Genomic DNA, 17711 nt, shown 5'->3' with positions numbered 1-17711 from the left:
TTTTTCGATGATCCAGTGAATGTTGGCAATTTGATCTCTGATTCCTTTGCCTTTTCTAAATCCAGCTTGTACATCTGGAAGTTGTTACATACAAATTAAATTACCATTACTGTGACCTTTAGTAGTGTTCATCTCTTGTTGGAAGTACTTCCTTGGCATGTCTTAGCCATTCTCTGCCATCCATTCTTTGTGGCTTAACTCAGGAAAGTTTTCCTTGAAACCTGAGTCTGCAGACATGAATTCCTAAATAACATGTGAAAGACATATTATGTCTTAAAATGGTTTACTTTTGGATGATTCAGATGGTTACATTCGACTAAACTTCTGTGAACTTATTTGCATTTTATAATTGTCAAATTGAAGCATTATTAAGTGGCTCAAAAGTTTTTAAGCTGAAATGTTTGCGTAATAACATAATAATAGTATGTAGTAGCTGCCAAACTTTTCCATAGTGGTTGTAACTTTTAGCACTTCACCAACAGTATATGAGGGCTCCAGTTTTTATGCATTCTCTCCAGCATGTCTTATTGTCTGTCTTTTTAAGTGTAGCTATCCTAGTGGTTGTGATGTTACCTCATTGTGGTTCTGATATCTATTTGCCTCATGACCGTATGACCTAAATCAAATCCCTTATGATTATACAGTGGAAGTGAGAAATAGATTTAAGGGACTAGATCTGATAGATAGAGTGCCTGATGAACTATGGACGGAGGTTCGTGACATTGTACAGGAGACGGGTCAAGATCATCCCCATGGAAAAGAAATGCAAAAAAGCAAAATGGCTGTGAAAAGGAGAGGTGAAAAGCAAAGGAGAAAAAGAAAGATATAAGCATCTGAATGCAGAGTTCCAAAGAATAGCAAGAAGAGATAAGAAAGCCTTCCTCAGTGATCAATGCAAAGAAATAGAGGAAAACGACAGAATGGGAAAGACTAGAGATCTCTTCAAGAAAATTAGAGATACCAAGGGAAATTTTCATGCAAAGATGTGCTCAGTAAAGGACAGAAATGGTCTGGACCTAACAGAAGCAGAAGATATTAAGAAGAGGTGGCAAGAATACACAGAAGAACTGTACAAACAAGATCTACGACCCAGATAATCACGATGGTGTGATCACTCACCTAGAGCCAGACATCCTGGAATGTGAATTCAAATGGGCCTTAGAAAGCATCACTACGAACAAAGCTAGTGGAGGTGATGGAATTCCATTTGAGCTATTTCAAGTCCTAAAAGGTGATGCTGTGAAAATTTGGAAAACTCAGCAGTGGCCACAGGACTGGAAAAGGTCAGTTATCATTCCAATCCCAAAGAAAGGCAATGCCAAAGAATGCTCAGACTACTGCACAATTGCACTCATCTCACATGCTAGTTAAGTAATGTTCAAAATTCTCGAAGCCAGGCTTCAGCAATATGTGAACCATGAACTTCCTGATTTTCAAGCTGGTTTTAGAAAAGACAGAGGAACCAGAGATAAAATTGCCAACATCTACTGGATCATGGAAAAAGCGAGAGTTCCAAAAAAATATCTACTTCTGCTTTATTGACTATGCCAAAGCCTTTGACGGTGTGGATCACAATAAACTGTGGAAAATTCTGAAAGAGACGGGAATACCAGAGCGCCTGACTTGCCTCTTGAGAAATCTGTATGCAGGTCAGGAAGCAACAGTTAGAACTGGACATGGAACAACAGACTGGTTCCAAATAGGAAAAGGAGTACGTCAAGGCTGTATATTGTCACCCTGCTTATTTACCTTATATGCAGAGTACATCATGAGAAACGCTGGGCTGGAAGAAGCACAAGCTGGAATCAAGATTGCCGGGAGAAATATCAATAACCTCAGATATGCAGATGACACCACCCTTATGGCAGAAAGTGAAGAGGAGCTAAAAAGCCTCTTGACGAAGGTGAAAGTGGAGAGTGAAAAAGTTGGCTTAAAGCTCAACATTCAGAAAACGAAGATCATGGCATCCGGTCCCATCACTTCATGGAAGTAGATGGGGAAACAGTGGAAACAGTGTCAGACTTCATTTTTCTGGGCTCCAAAATCACAGATGGTGACTGCAGCCATGAAATTAAAAGCCTCTTACTCCTTGGAAGAAAAGTTATGACCAACCTAGATAGCATATTGAAAAACAGAGACATTACTTTGCCAACAAAGATCCGTTTAGTCAAGGCTATGGTTTTTCCAGTGGTCATGTATGGATTTGAGAGTCGGACTGTGAAGAAAGCTGAGCACTGAAGAATTGATGCTTTTGAACTGTGGTGTTGGAGAAGACTCTTGAGAGTTCCCTGGACTGCAAGGAGATCCAACCAGTCCATTCTAAAGGAGACAGTTCTGGGTGTTCATTGGAAGGACTGATGTTGAAGCTGAAACTCCAATACTTTGGCTACTTGATGCGGAGAGCTGACTCATTTGAAAAGATCCTGATGCTAGGAAAGATTGAGGGCAGGAGGAGAAGGGAAAGACAGAGGATGAGATAGTTGGATGGCATCAACGACTCAGTGGACATGAGTTTGGGTAAACTCTGGTAGTTGGTGATGGACAGGGAGACCTGGTTGCTGGGATTCATGGGATTGCAGAGTCAGACATGAGTGAGCAACTGAACTGAACTGTATGGTGTTGAGGGAGCTCTCATGCTTATTGCTCATTTGTGTATCTTCTTTGTAGGAATATATGTTCAAATGTTTTACTCATTTTTAATTGGATTATTGGTCCTTTTATTATTGAATTGTAATAGTTTAATTATTGAGATATAAACCCCTTAACAGATGAATGACTTACAGCTATTTTTCCCCATTTTGTGAATTATCTTTTTAAATAACTTTTTTGATGATGTCCTTTGCAGTATAAAACTTTATAGTTTTTCTTGTTTCTTGTACTTTTTGTGTTATGTCTATGGCATTGTGATCAAGCAGATTTAAGTTTTTGCCTTCTAAGAGTTTTATAGTTTAAGCTCTTACATTTAAGTCTTTGATCAATTTGAGTTAACTTTTTTATGTGGTGTGAGGAGGGGTACAGCATTATTTTATTTTTTTGTATGGTTAGCCAGTTGTCCCAGCACCATTTGTTATAAAGAGTCTCTTTCTATTTTTTAGCAGGATGAATAGTGCTACTATTTAGCATATAAGACAAACTAGAAATCTAGTTCATCATTATGGGGAGGTCTGGTATTCCCATCTCTTGAAGAATTTTCCACAGTTTGTTGTAATTGACAGTCAAAGGCTTTGGCCTAGTCAATAAGGAGAAGTAGATGGTTTTCTGGAACTCTCTTGCTTTTTCTCTGATCCAGCGGATGTTGGCAATTTGATATTTGATTCCTCTGCCTTTTCTACATCCAGCATGAACATCTGGGAGTTCTTGGTTGATGTACTGTTGAAGCCTCACTTGGAAAATTTTGAGCATTACTTTACTAGTGTGTGAGATAAGTGCAATTGTGCAGTAGTTTGAACATTCTTTGGTGTTACCCTTCTTTGGGATTGGAATGAAAACTGACCTTTTCCAATCCTGTGGCCACTGCTGAGTTTTCCAAATTTGTTGGCACATTGAGTGCAGCACTTTCATAGCATCATCCTTTAGGATTTGAAATAGCTCAGCTGGAATTCCATCACCTGCACTAGCTTTGTTCGTCGTGATGCTTCCTAAGGCCCACCTGACTTCACATTCCAGGCTGTCTGGCTCTAGGTGAGTGATCATACCATTGTGGTTATCTGGTCATTAAGATCTTTTTTGTGTAGTTCTTCTGTATATTCTTGCCACCTTTTCTTAATATCTTCTGCTTCTGTTAGGTCCATATGTTTCTTTCCTTTATTTTGCCTATCTTTGCATGAAATGTTCCCTTGGTATCTCTAATTTTCTTGAAGAGCTCTCTAGTCTTTCCCATTCTGTTGTTTTCCTCTATGTCTCTGCATTGATCTCTGAAGAAGGCTTTCTTACCTCTCCTTGCAAGTCTTTTGAACTCTGCTTTCAGATGAATATATCTTTCCTTTACTCCTTTGTGTTTAGCTTCTCTTCTTTTCTCAGCTATTTGTAAGGACTCCTCAGACAGCCATTTTGCCTTTTGCCTTTCTTTTCCATGGGGATGGTCTTGATCACTGTTTCCTGTAGAATATCATGAACCCCCATCCATAGTTCTTCAGGCACTCTGTCTGTCAAATCTGAGCCCTTGAATCTATTTGTCGCTTCCACTGTATAATTATAGGGGATTTGATTTAGGTCATACCTGAATGGTCTAGTGGTTTTCCCTGCTTTCTTCAATTTAAGTCTGCATTTGGCGATAGGGAGTTCATGATCTGAGCCACAGTCAGCTCCCTGTCTTGTTTTTGCTGACTGTATAGAGATTCTCCATCTTCGGCTGCAAAAAATATGATCAATCTGATTTCGGTGTTAATCATCTGGTGATGTCCATGTGTAGAGTTGTCTCTATGGTAGGCTTAATGGGAACTCCCAAGAGGTTTTACACCAAGTGGGACCTTCCAGTGCCCCCTGTCTCTGTGGTGAGCCCCTCCTGACCCTTGTCTCCACAGGGGGCTGTCCAACTACTAGCAGGTAGTTTTGGTTCATTCTCCTGTGGGGTCACTGCTCCTCTCCTCTGGGTCTTGGTGCATGCAAAATTTTGTTTGTGCCTCCAAGACTGGAGTCTCTTTTTCCCCAGTCCCTGGAAAGTCCTGTAATCAAATCCTGCTGACACTCAAGGCCAGATTCCCTGGGAAATGCCAGTCCCTTTGTCAGATCCGCAGGCTTAGAAGCCTGACATGGGGTGCAGAACCTTTACAACAGTATGAGAACTTCTTTGGTATTATTGTTCTCTAGTCTTGGGGTCACCCATCCAGCTAGTATGGTATTTGATTTTATTGTGATTGTACTCCTCCCACCATTTCACTACGGCTTCTTCTTTGTCTTTGGACTTGGAGTATCTTTTTTTGGTGGGTTCCAGTGTCCTCCCAGAGAAGGCAATGGCACCCCACTCCAGTACTCTTGCCTGTAAAATCCCATGGATGGAGGAGCCTGGTAGGCTGCAGTCCATGGGGTCGCCAAGAGTCAGACACAACTGAGCGACTTCTCTTTCACTTTTCACTTTCATGCATTGGAGAAGAAAATGGCAACCCACTCCAGTGTTCCTGCCTGGAGAATCCCAGGGATGGAGGAGCCTGGTGGGCTGCCGTCTCTAGGGTTGCACAGAATCAGACACGACTGAAGTGACTTGGCAGCAGCAGCAGTGTCCTCCTGTTGATAGTTGTTAGTAGCTAGTCGCACTTCTGGTGCTTTTGCAGGAGGGGATGAGCTCATGTCTTTCTACTCTGCCATCTTGAACCAGAAGTCCAGCTTGTTAATTTGTTAATTGCTTTCATGTTTGTTTTCCACTCAAGTGGAAAAAGCCTTCCTGACTATTTCCTCATGCAGTTCTCTACTGTAATGAAAATGTTTCATTTTTACAACAAATTGTGATGGGTGAGGAAAAGTGAGTATTGTACAATAATGTGGAACGGAAGAGGCCATGGGGCAAATGAAATGAACCATGACCAACCACAGCAGAGGCCAGTCTTCATCCAAAGAAGGTGATGTTGTATGTGATGGGATTGGAAGGGAGTTCTCTGTTATGAACTCCTTCTGGAAAACCAAACGATTCATTGCAGCAAGTACTGTTCCCAATTAGACCAACTGAAAACAGCACTGAGTGAAACATGTCTGAAATTAGTGAACAGAAAATGCATAATCTTCTATCAAGATAGTGCAGAACAACGTGTTTCTTTGATGACCAGGGGAAAAAAAGTGTTACATCTTGGTGGAGATGTTCTGATTCATCCATGGTATTCACCAGATGTTGCACCTTCAGATTTCTATTTCAGTCTTTAAAAAATTCTCTTAATGGAAAAAATTTCAGTTCCGTTTTCTCAAAAGATAAAAAGTTTTGGGAAGATGGAATTATGAAGTTGCCTGAAAAATGGCATCACCTTACTGGAAGGTTCGTGCCCTGCCATGTCCCACCTCCCCTCATGTAAAGTAAAACAACTCCCCTGCTTATCCGTCTTTTCTTGTTCGCTAGAACATTTATTGTGTAACATATCATTCATGGTCTTTGCTCCCTGTTGGTATGTGGCTCCACGAGGCCAGAGTTCTTACCTCTTCAGTCACTTTTGTGTCGCTAGGAGCAAGAATAATAAGCATTGATGATGTGTCAAGGATCTGATTGACTGAGTGGATGAATGCTGACTCACTCTCGCAGTGCTCCCCCTTCCTCACATGCTTAGTTCCCTCTGTTCTAACCATCCCCTGCCTCAGGCAGCTTCTTGCCACTCAGGTCCAGAAGCATCACTTCCTCATCAGACCTTACCTGCCTAGGTTGGAGTTCCTTATGTCTCTGCTTGCAAATGCCCTTAGCTGTGGACTTCTCCTTCGTGTATGTGTGTGTTAATCATGCAGTTGTGTCTCACTCTTTGTGAGCCCATGGACTATAGCCCAGCAGGCTGCTCTGTGTGTGGATTCTCCAGGCAAGAATACTGGCGTGAGTAGCTATTCCCTCCTCTGGGGATCTTCTGACCCAGGGATTGAAGTCCCTGCATTGCAGGGAGACTCATTACCCTGTGAGCCACCAGGGAAGCCTTCTTCTTGTTGTTTTTTGGTCACTCAGTTGTGTCCGACTCTTTGCGACCCCACGCACTGCAATATGCAGGCTTCTCTGTCCTTCACTGTCTACTGGAGTTCGTCCAGACTTACGTCCATTGAGTTGGTGATGCCAACCAACCATCTTGTCCTCTGTTTCCTCTTTCTGCTGCCTTCAGTCTTGCCTGGCCTTAGGGTATTTTCCAGTGAGTAAGCTCTTCCCATCAGGTGGCCAAAGTATTGGAGCTTCGGCTTCACCATCAGTCCTTCCAGTGAATATTCAGAATTGATTTCCTTTAGGATTGACTGGTTTGATCTCCTTGCTGTCCAAGGGACTCTCAAGAGTCTTGTCCAGCATCACAGTTTTAAAGCATCAATTCTTCGGCCCTCAGCCGTCCTTATGGTCCAACTCTTACATCCATACATGACTGCTGGAAAAACCATAGCTTTAAATATACGGACCTGTGTAGGCAAAATGATGTCTCTGCTTTTTAATACACTGTCTAGGTTGGTCATAGCTTTTCTTCCAAGGAGCAAGCATTTTTTAATTTTATGGCTTCAGTCACCATCTACATTGATTTTGGAGATGAAGAAAATAAAGTCTGTCACTGTTTGCATTTTTTCCTCATCTATTTGCCATGAAGTGATAGGACCATTATCTTAGTTTTTTGAATGTTGAGTTTTAAGCCTGCTTTTTCGCTCTTCTCTTTCATCTTCATCAAGAGGTTCTTTAGTTCCTCTTCACTTTCTGCCATAAGGGTGGTGTCATCTGCGTATCTGAGGATATTGATACTTATCCCAGCAATTTTGATTTCAGCTTGTGATTTATCCAGCCTGGCATTTCTCATGATGTACTCTGCATAAAAATTAAGTAAGCAGGGTGACAATATACAGACTTGACGTACTCATTTCCCAATTTTGAACCAGTCTTTTGTTCGATGTCTATTTCTAACTGTTGCTTCTTGACCTTGCATACAGGTTTCTCAGGGGGCAAATAAGGTGGTCTGATATTCCCATCTCTTGAAGAATTTTCCAGTTTGTTGTGATCCACAGTGTCAAAGGCTTTAGCATAGTCAGTGAAGCAGAGGTAGGTGTTGTTCAGGAATTCCTTTGCTTTTTCTGTGCTTCAGTGCTTGTTGGCAATTTGATCTCTTGTTCCTCTGCCTTTTCTAAATCCAGCTTGAACATTTGGAAGTTCACGGTTCACATACTGTTGAAGCCTAGGGTGAAAGATTTTGATCATTACCTTGCTAACATGTGAAATGAGTACAATTGTCCAGTAGTCTAAAGATTCTTTGGCATTACCCTTCTTTGGGATTGCAATGAAAACTGATCTTTTCCAGGGCTGTGGCCACTGCTGAGTTTTCCAAAGTTGCTGGCATATTGAGTGCAGCACTTTCATAGCATCATCTTTTAGGATTTGAAACAGCTCTGCTGGAATTTCATCACCTCCATTAGCTTTGTTTGTAGTAATGCTTCCTAAGGCCCACTTCACTTTACACTCCAGGATGTCTGGTTCTAGGTGAGTAATCACAGCATTGTGGTTTTCCACATCATTAAGACGTTTTTGTACAGTCCTTTGAATTCATACCTCTTCTTAATCTCTTCTGCTTCTGCTAGGTACTTGCGTTTCTGTCCTTTCTTGTGTCCATCTTTGCATGAAATGTTCCCTTGGTATCTCCAGTTTTCTTGATGAGATCTTTAGTCTTTCCCATTCTATTGTTTTCCTCTATTCCTTTGCATTGTTCACTTAAGGCTTTCTTACCTCTTTGCTATTCTTTGGAACTCTGGATTCAGATGGGTGTATCTTTCCCTTTCTCCTTTGCCTTTTGCTTCTCTTCTTTTCTCAGCTATTTGTAAGGCCTCATCAGATAACTTTTGCCTTTTTTGCATTTCTTTTTCTTGGGAATGGTTTTGGTCACCACTTCCTGTACAGTGTTATGAACCTCCGTCCGTAGTTCCTCAGGCATTCTATCAGATATAATCCCTTGAATTTATTTGTCATTTCCACTGTATAATTGTAGAGGATTTGATTTAGGTCATACTTGAATGGCCTAGTGGTTTTCCCTACTTTCTTCAATTCCAAATCTGAATTTTGCAATAAGTCATGATCTGAGCCACAGTCAGCTCCCAGTCTTGTTTTTGCTGACTGTTTAGAGCTTCTCCATCTTTGTCTCGAAAGAATATAATCAATCTGATTTCAGTGTTAACCATTTGGTGATGTCCATGAGTTGCCTCATGTCGTTGGAAGATGTTTGCTATGACAGTGTGCTTTCTTGGCAAAATTCTGTTAACCTTTGCCTGTTCATTTTGTACCCCGTGGCCAAACTTTCCTGCTACTCCAGGTATCTCTTGACTTCCTGCTTTTGCATTCCAGTCCCCTATGATGGAAAGGACACCTTTTTTTGATGTTAGTTCTGGAAGGTCTTGTAGGTCTTCATAGAACCATTTAGCTTCAGCTTCTTTGGCGGTAGTGGTTGGAGCATAGACTTGAATTACTGTGATGGTGAATGTGCTGCGTTGGAAATGAACCAAGGTCATTCTGTAATTTTTGAGATTGCACCCAGGTACTGCATTTCGGACTCTTGTTGACTATGAGGGCTACTCCATTTCTTCTAAGGGATTCTTGCCCACAGTAGTAGATATAATGGTTATCTGAATTAAATTCACCCTTTCCCATCCAGTTTAATTCAGTGATCCTAAAATGTTGATCTTCACTCTTGCTATCTCCTGTTTGACCACTTCCAATTTACCTCGACTCATGGACCTAACATTCCAATGTTCCTATGCAGTATTGTTTTTTTACAGCATCAGACTTTACTTTCACCATCAGACACATCCACAGCTGGGTGTCATTTAGGCTTTGGCTCAGTGTTAGTGACTATTTCAGTTTCTCTTCCTTTGTGCTATTCTTGTTAATGTCTGTCTTCCCTCCAACTGTCCTCCCCCTTATTTTGCTCTTTGTTAAATTCTAAGGGCCGAGCACAGTGTCAGATTCTCAATAAATGCAGATGTTTGTTGAAAGAGTAATGAACAAATTAAAATATTCTTTTTTTTAATTGAAGGATAATTGATTTACAGAATTTTGTTGTTTTCTGTCAAACCTCTACATGAATCAGCCATAGGTATACATACATCTTCTGCCTTTTGAACCTCCCTCCCATCTCCCTCCCCATCCCACCCCTCTAGGTTGACACAGAGCCTCTGTTTGAATTTCCTGAGCCATACGGCAAATTCCCATCCGCTGTCTATTTTACACATGGTAATGTAAGTTTCCATATTACTCTTTCCATACATCTTGCCCTCTTCTCTCATGTCCCCATGTCCACAAGTCGATTTTCCATGTCTATCTCTCTATTGCTGCCCCACATATAAATTCCTCAGTACCATTTTTCTAGATTCCATATATATGCACTAGGATACAATACTTATCTTTCTTTTTCTGACTCACTTCACTCTGTATAATAGGTTCTAGGTTCATCCACCTTATCAGAACTGACTCAAAGGAGTTCCTTTTATGTCTGAGTAATATTCCATTGTGTATATGTACCACACCTTCTTTATCCATTCATCTGTTGATGGACATCTAGGTTGCTTTCATGTTCTAGCCATTGTAAATAGTGCTGCAGTGAACAGTGGGATACATGTGTCTTTTTCAATTTTGATTTCCTCAGGGTATATGCCTAGGAGTGGGATTGCTGAGTCATGTGGTGGTTTTATTTTATTCCTAGGTTTTTAAGGAATCTCCATACCATCTTCCATAATGGCTGTATCAGTTTACATTCCCACCAACAGTGCAAGAGCATTCCCTTTTCTCTACACCCTCTCCAGCATTTATTGTTTGTAGACTTTTTGATGATGGCCATTCTTACTGGGGTGAGGTGATATCATTGTAGTTTTGATTTGCATTTCTCTAATAATGAGCGATGTTGAGTGTGTTTTCATGTTTGTTAGCCGTCTGTATGTCTTCTTTGGAAAAATGTCTGTTTAGTTCTTTTCCCCACTTTTTGATTGGGCTGTTTGTTTTTCTGGTATTGAGTTGTATGAGCTGCTTGTATATTTTGGAAATTAATCATTTATCCATTGTTTCATTTGCTATTATTTTTTCCCATTGTGAAGGATGTCTTTTCACCTTATAGTTTCCTTTGCTGTGCAAAAGCTTTTCAGTTTAACCAGGTTTGACTTGTTTACTTTTGTTTTTATTTCCGTTGCTGTAGTAGGTGGGTCATAGAGGATCTTGCTTTGATAAAATATTCCTATGATCTATATAACTAACAATCCATCAAAGTTGGTCAATGTCAGTAACATTTGCTTAAAAAGATAATAGGATTAAAACTTAATGATCTCATAGTTGTAAGTTGACCTGGAGTCTAGGGAGCATAAATACAGTTAGCATCATTGCCTTTCAGCAAGAATTTTCTGTGCTTTGTCCCCTCTGTGTTGTGGAAACCGGTTCTTACCGTGGATGGCCATCCAGCTCTGCCACCATCCTTAGCATCGGGCACTCTTCCTTCTAAGTCTGATGTTGGTCTTCTGTAAAGTCACCCTTTGGTTTTGGGTTGCCCTCTTCCTTTCTTACATTTAGAGAGTTATCTTATCCTTTATTAAATGAAATAGTCTCACTTCCTTCTTTTGACCTCTTTTGGGCCCATGTAATGCTCCTGAGGGGTTTTATGTAGTGTATTCCAACATAGACCCTACTTATGTATCAAATACCAAAGGATAACTTTTTAAAAAGTGTTTTTATGAGTAGTGATATATATAATAGAAGAACTGTTGCAAATCTAGCTTTATTAACTTTAATGATTTGCTTCTTTACTGAGCTCATTATATTATTGAGAATATACATATAAATATTAGTTTTGGGAAAAACAGCTATTTCAGTGCTTATTACTAGTTGGGTGAATGCTCCATAAATGGATGTAATCCTCAAACAACTTTAGGCACTATTTATCCTCATATATGAAGAAACTGACATATATGAACCTTAGAAATAAAAGATTTTCTTAATCTCATTGTCACTGCAGGCAACGGAAACCTATTTGATTCTTCTTAATTATTTCACAAGATAAAATAACCATGTTGAGAAAGGTAATCTGTTTTCAGTTTCTTAAGAATTTTTGGTCACTAATATCTAATCATTAAAGGAAAAATTGTTATGGTCTTTTCTTTAAAATACTTAAATATTTATTGCCTTTGTAACAGGTGGGATTAGAAAACGTGCATATGATTGTTCCAAAACTTAGTTATTTACATTGCTATTGGTATTTACTATTGGAGTAAGTACAGCTTTTTTTTTTTTTTTAATGAATAGAGGCCTCTATAGTGACCCTTTATGATAGTAGAAACTTAAATTATTATTCTTTGACCTTATATGTTGTCTTAAAATTGTCTTTAGGGGAATATTTTATCCTAAGTTTGTTGATTATTCAAGATTGAAAACATTTCACCTGATAGCTTAAAGATTTGTGTCTTGGCATTAAGATGATCACTTCATTCTCAGTATTGTTTAAATCAGTGGATGTGGGGCAGGCAACTGAATCGTTTTCTTCTCTAAAGTTTCAGTGTGTAGCTTTTGTCTCTTTTTCACATACTTCTTCAAAACTTTGTCTACAAGGAAGTGTGGACTGGGGATTTATTTCTAGAACTGTGTTAAAACACTTTCTGTAGATATTTGTTTATGAAGCTACTCAAGTAGGTGTCATGGTTACCATCGTCTCTAAGATTCATTCTGCTTGTCCCTTCACTCTACCTATGTGTCCTCTCCTTGTCTGGTCTCTCTGCTTTCCATTTTCTCTAGTTCGGGAATGGATCTATAAGTCTCATGTTCTGTGTCGGTGCTTTGGCAGAGTAGCCTGGTGTCTGGATAGTTAAGAAATGAGCTGATCAACAGTAGTGTTAAAATGGAACAAGCTTAGCTGTTCCTTGTACCTCATGTTAAACATAATGAGTTTAGAGGATTATGACTCTGTGTAACGATTGGAATCTGCTAGACAGGACATCTGTTTTACTTTTTACTGATTAATTTGGTGTAGAAATAGCATCCTTTTTTGCAGTATGAAAATTATTTTGTGTTCTAGCTTTCACTGGTAGCTTATTTTCTGAAATGTGCTTTTTAGAATAGCATGTTAGTATAAAATTATCTTAATAGGACTGGATACTCTTTATTAGTCTGAAAATATTTGTTTTCTAACTGTGATAAAAATTTCTGGGAACATATGAATTTTCATTTATTCTGGACAGCGTTAGAATTGTTTAGTATATGCAAATATTTTTCCTTTGGTTTTGTTTCCTAGGTTGCACGTTTTCAAAAAATTCCTAATTCTGAAAATGAGACAATGATTCCGGTATTGACATCAAAAAAAGCAAGTGAATTACCAGTCAGTGAAGTTGCGAGCATTCTCCAAGTAAGTTCTTGGTGGGGAGGAAGGGAGTGTGTAGTAGAATGAACCACTTAGCTAAGTGCTATCTAGTAGAATTTTCTGTTCTGCAGGTGTTCCCTGATAGGACGGTGCAGCTCTGGATCATTAGTGTTGCGGAAACTGTTATTGCTATGTGAGGATTAGTTGGATTAGGAAAGTGATCAGTTTAATTATTAACATAAGTGGAGTTAGGAGTTTTATCCTTTTTTATGTTTTCTACTGTAAAAGCTAAATATAAGTTCAGAACTGCGAATAAATTTTGCTTATGTAATTCAGTCTCTTCCTAGTTTTTCACAGTCTAATGAAACACGAGGAAAAGAATATTTAAAATTTTCTCTTCAGAATTCATATATTTTAATGATGTCATTAAAAGCATTGCATACCCCCAACCCCCGCCTTTTTTTTAAGGTTTTTTGGGGGCGGGTTGTATTTATACTCTTGTTTTAAAGCCACTTACTCTAAACATATTTAGGTATCACAAGACTCTGTTATTGACCTCTATTATAAAGCTTTTGATCAGAGAAACTACTTCAGAGATGCAAGTAATTTAATTCTTTAATGGTAGTTTCAAATAACAAGTCATGAGAGGTAGTGACTGAAGAATGTAGGTGGTGTTTGAGGACTTAACTTCATTATTTTCAGTAATTTAGGAGCCGCAGATTTTCTCCTTGGAATAAATGTATAGTCTAAGAACAAAAGGTAATACCAACCTCAGTTTTGATAGGCTCAGAGAACAAGAAAGATGCATAATCTTTTGGAGAAACTAACTTTAGAAGACAGTAAGACAACAATGGGAACCAAGAAAACTAGTTAAAATGTACTTACAATTTGCTTTCTGTACATTGTCACTTTTGTGTTACTCCTCTTTCCACATAAAAATCATAATTTTTTGTTTATTAATCTAGTTGCTTACATTAACATTTTTTATTGAGGTTTAATTTATATAGACTACAATGTAGTCATTAAATATACACTTGCATTTTGGCACATATAGCCATCATCACAATGAAGATGTAGAAAATTTTCATCACTCTAAATAGATTCCACGTGTTTTGTTTGTAGCTAATCCTTCCATTGCTCTTGGCCCCAGGCAGTCACTGATATGCTTTGTCCCCATAGATTAATTTTGATTGTCACAGAAGTTCCTATAAATATGACCATACATATGTACTTTTTTGTGTTTTATCCTTTGTTTTCTGCTAATATTTTCAGTAACTTTTATATATAAAATCTCATAGGCTGATCTTCAGAATGGTCTAAACAAATGTGAAGTAAGTCATAGGAGAGCCTTCCATGGCTGGAATGAGTTTGATATCAGTGAAGATGAGCCACTATGGAAGAAGTATATTTCTCAGGTATATTTTTATTTTCTCATGCTGTGTAGTTTACATGTATTTTTGTTAATGTAGTTTTTTACTTTTGTGAAGTTATTTATGGAGAAATGAAATAATATTAAAAAAATTTTTTTTTAACTAACTTGTTTCATTGGTTAGAGTTTACTATTGGGTTGGAATTTCTATAATTTTTAGTGTGTAAATCTTTAAGGGCTTATATCACATGGAGGTGATAGTAGTAGTTTCCTTTGGAAGTGTCTTATATATATATTTTATTATAGAAATGCTAGTATTTTTTAAAGTAATATGACTAGTCTAGAAAATTAGCAAAAGGTCATTTGAATCCAGACTGCCTGGTTACAAATTCCACCTTTCTTTATTACTATTAATAGCTTGTGTGTACCTTATTATCCTCTGAGTCTTAACTAGAAAATGGAGATAATAATCTTAGGAGATAGTAGCTATCAATAGAAAATAGCTATTTTAAATTATTAGGTTGGTGAAAAAGTAATTGCGGTTTCAGACTGTGAATATCAAATCATTATAACTAGGCTCAAACACATCTTTATTAATCAGAATAGGAACTATTGCAATCAACACATTTTTTTCAATGAGAAATAAGTTTGTTTATTCTGTAACATAAAAATCTATGCTTTGGGATTTGACAAACTCTTGGAAAGCGTTTTCTCCTTCCTGCTGGTTGTGGAAGCATTTGTCCTTCAGAAACTTGTTGAGATGCTTGAAGAAGTGTCGTCAGTTGATGAGTGGTCAGGTGAATATGGTGGATGAGGCAAAATTTTGTAGCCTAATTTGTTCAACTTTTGAAGTGTTTGTTGGTTGCGTACTGTGAGGTCGGCTGGTGGTGTGCAGAAAAATTGGGCCCTTTCTTTTGACAGATGCTGGCTTTAGGCATTGTGGTTTTTGGTGTGTCTCATGGATTTGCTGAGCATGCTTCTCAGATGTACTGGTTTCGCCAGGATTCAGAAAGCTGTAGTGAGTCATACCTGTAGCAGACCAGCAAACAGTGACCGTGACCTTGTTTTGGTCTGAGTTTGGCTTTGGGAAGTGCTTTGGAGTTTCTTGTGGCTTCCCTGGTGGTTTCTTCTTGGTCCATCACTGAGCTGATTGTTGCCAGTTGTCATATAAAATCCGCTTTTTGTTACACATCACAGTCAGATCAAGAAATGGTGTATTTTCATTGCATAAAAGAGAAGACGGCACTTCAAAATAATGGTTTTTTGATTTGCCGTCAGCTCATGAGGCACCCACTTACGGAGTTTTTTCACCTTTCCAATTTGCTTCAAATGCTGCATGACCGTAGAATGGTCAGTGTTGAGTTCTGTGGCAATTTCTTGTGTAGGGTCACCTGTAATGATCCTCTCAGTTGGTCGTTGTCAGCTTCTCATGACCAGTCACTGTGCTCCTCACCTTCAAGGATCTTGTCTCCTTTGCAAAACTTCTTGATCCACCACTGCACTGTACATTCATTAGCAGTTCTTGGGTCAAATGCGTCACTGATGTTGTGCGCTATCTCCTCTGCTTTACATTTTGAACTCAAGAAAATTGCTCGAATTTGCTTTTTGTCTAACATCATTTCCCTAGTCTAAAATAAACAGCAAGTAATAAGTCATTGGCAGAAAAACAAAGTGAAATGTGCATTAAAATGATGTATAACATAACCACATTTATTTAAGAATGTATTCCAAAATCAAATGGCAAAGTTAAGCAGTGTAAAACTGCATTTACTTTTGCACCAACCTATTATATTTTATTAATATTTTAATCTTTTCAGAAAGATTTGCTGTATGATTTTTCTTATCTTGATAATAAGCATGTTAGTGAAAAGCTACAAACTTCCTGTGGCCAATTTTTAGCTAGTAGAGTTAGTTTGTCAAACAGATTCTTTTTAGTAAAGAAACTTTGTAATGCCTTCTAATTTTCAGATTATTTTTTTAAAAAGGTCTATGTTTAACTTTTCTAAGGGGGCTTGCTTGTTAATGAAGCAAAATTTACCATGTTGTTAAATGAATTTGTCTAAAGTAGAAAAACTGAATTTTTAGGGACGAACTTTGTGTCCATCTTGTTTTTAATGGAATATTTTTTATATGTATTTTTGTATTCTCACCTTTATCGTATTTCCACATCATCCAGAACTTCAGAAGTTTATTCTGGATTTATAAATTACAGTGATTTGACTTATCACTGGGTAATATGATTTAATGTTTTACTTTCTTGATCCTGTTTCAAAGTCGGAGTACTTGCATCATGGTATTGCTATGAGAATGAGATGAAATATAGTGCCTGTAATATAGTCAAGTAATAATTAGCATTAATTATTAATGCTGTTAATTATTGCTAAGCAGTAATTAGCATTAACTGTCAGTTGTTAATCATAAAGCACTGAGTGACTCTTCACTCCTCTACAGAGAACAGCATCTTTGTTGTTCTACAGACATTTGTCTAGAGCCTGCCATCTATCAGGTAGTGTCCTTAGTACCACAGCACAGCTTTTTTAGGGGCAAATAAAATGATTGTGAACCTTGCTTTCAGAGTGTGATAATAACAGCTAATGTTGGCGGGTTTTATAGTATACACAGTGCTTTAATACACATTCTTGGTTAATCCTTACACAGTTTTTAGTACAAGGTAGTATTTTAGTAGATGAAGCACCTCTGGGGCTTAAAAAATTAAGGAATTGGATTCAAACACAGGTATTCTGACTCAGTTTGTGTGTGGTTTGTCGACCCCCACATTGCAGTTTTAGTTTTATTTTGTTAGAGCAGTGATTTCCAATCTTCTGTGCATTAGAGTCACTTGGGGGAGTGCTTTAAAAATGCTAAAACCTGGGTCTTGTGCCCAGAGATTCTGATTTGATTGCTATGGTGTGAAAGTGGACATTTGTTGGAAGCCCTTCTCAAGATTCTGCTGTGAAGCAGAGCTGTAGATGCTGTGCCAGGGAATGGAACCATAAAGGCAGTAGGAGGCGGTGGTGTCTAAGTTAAGAGCTGATGATATCTAGAGGCTGAGGCTATCCGCCGTGACGGATTCTTTGCAAAGTCACCTTGCAGCTTTGACGGCTATTGGGAGCGTTTCATCAGAGGAAGGCACTCCAGCAACAGAGCTCTGACGTTTAACTGGGATGTCCAACTGGAAGGATTTGGGGTTGTTCTGATGCTTGTTTGTTTTAAGAGCTTCTTGATTGAGTTGGTACTGTGGTTTTTATTTCTTTAGATACTGTTGTCTCTGCTAGCTAGATGTCAGGGAAACAGTGTTGGGAAAATATTCAGCTTCTGTGGCGAGGATCTTACTGTATGCTCTTAGTTGCACTGGTGGGTGGGGTCTGGTTGTTCCTATG

General features: G+C 38.5%; 1 protein-coding gene across 2 annotated transcripts in view; it reads left to right on the top strand.

Annotated features, from left to right (window-relative positions):
* The window catches only part of LOC120860386 (calcium-transporting ATPase type 2C member 1-like), a 126239-nt gene that overhangs the window by 35771 nt on the left and 72757 nt on the right, over positions 1-17711 (top strand). The window contains exons 3-5 of one of the 2 annotated variants that reach the window (XM_040236186.1): positions 11628-11691; positions 12897-13007; positions 14261-14377. In XM_040236186.1, the coding sequence (XP_040092120.1) occupies positions 11680-11691; positions 12897-13007; positions 14261-14377 (240 nt within the window). In that variant the 5' untranslated portion in view covers positions 11628-11679. The remainder of the gene's footprint in view (positions 1-11627; positions 11692-12896; positions 13008-14260; positions 14378-17711) is intronic. The other variant, XM_040236187.1, reaches the window with a different exon arrangement.

The sequence above is a fragment of the Oryx dammah genome, unplaced genomic scaffold, assembly GCF_014754425.2.
Source record: "Oryx dammah isolate SB20612 unplaced genomic scaffold, SCBI_Odam_1.1 HiC_scaffold_11058, whole genome shotgun sequence".
Taxonomy (NCBI): Eukaryota; Metazoa; Chordata; class Mammalia; order Artiodactyla; family Bovidae; genus Oryx; species Oryx dammah.
The sequence above is the reverse complement of the archived record's forward strand: the minus strand, read 5'-3'. Positions and strand labels throughout refer to the sequence as shown.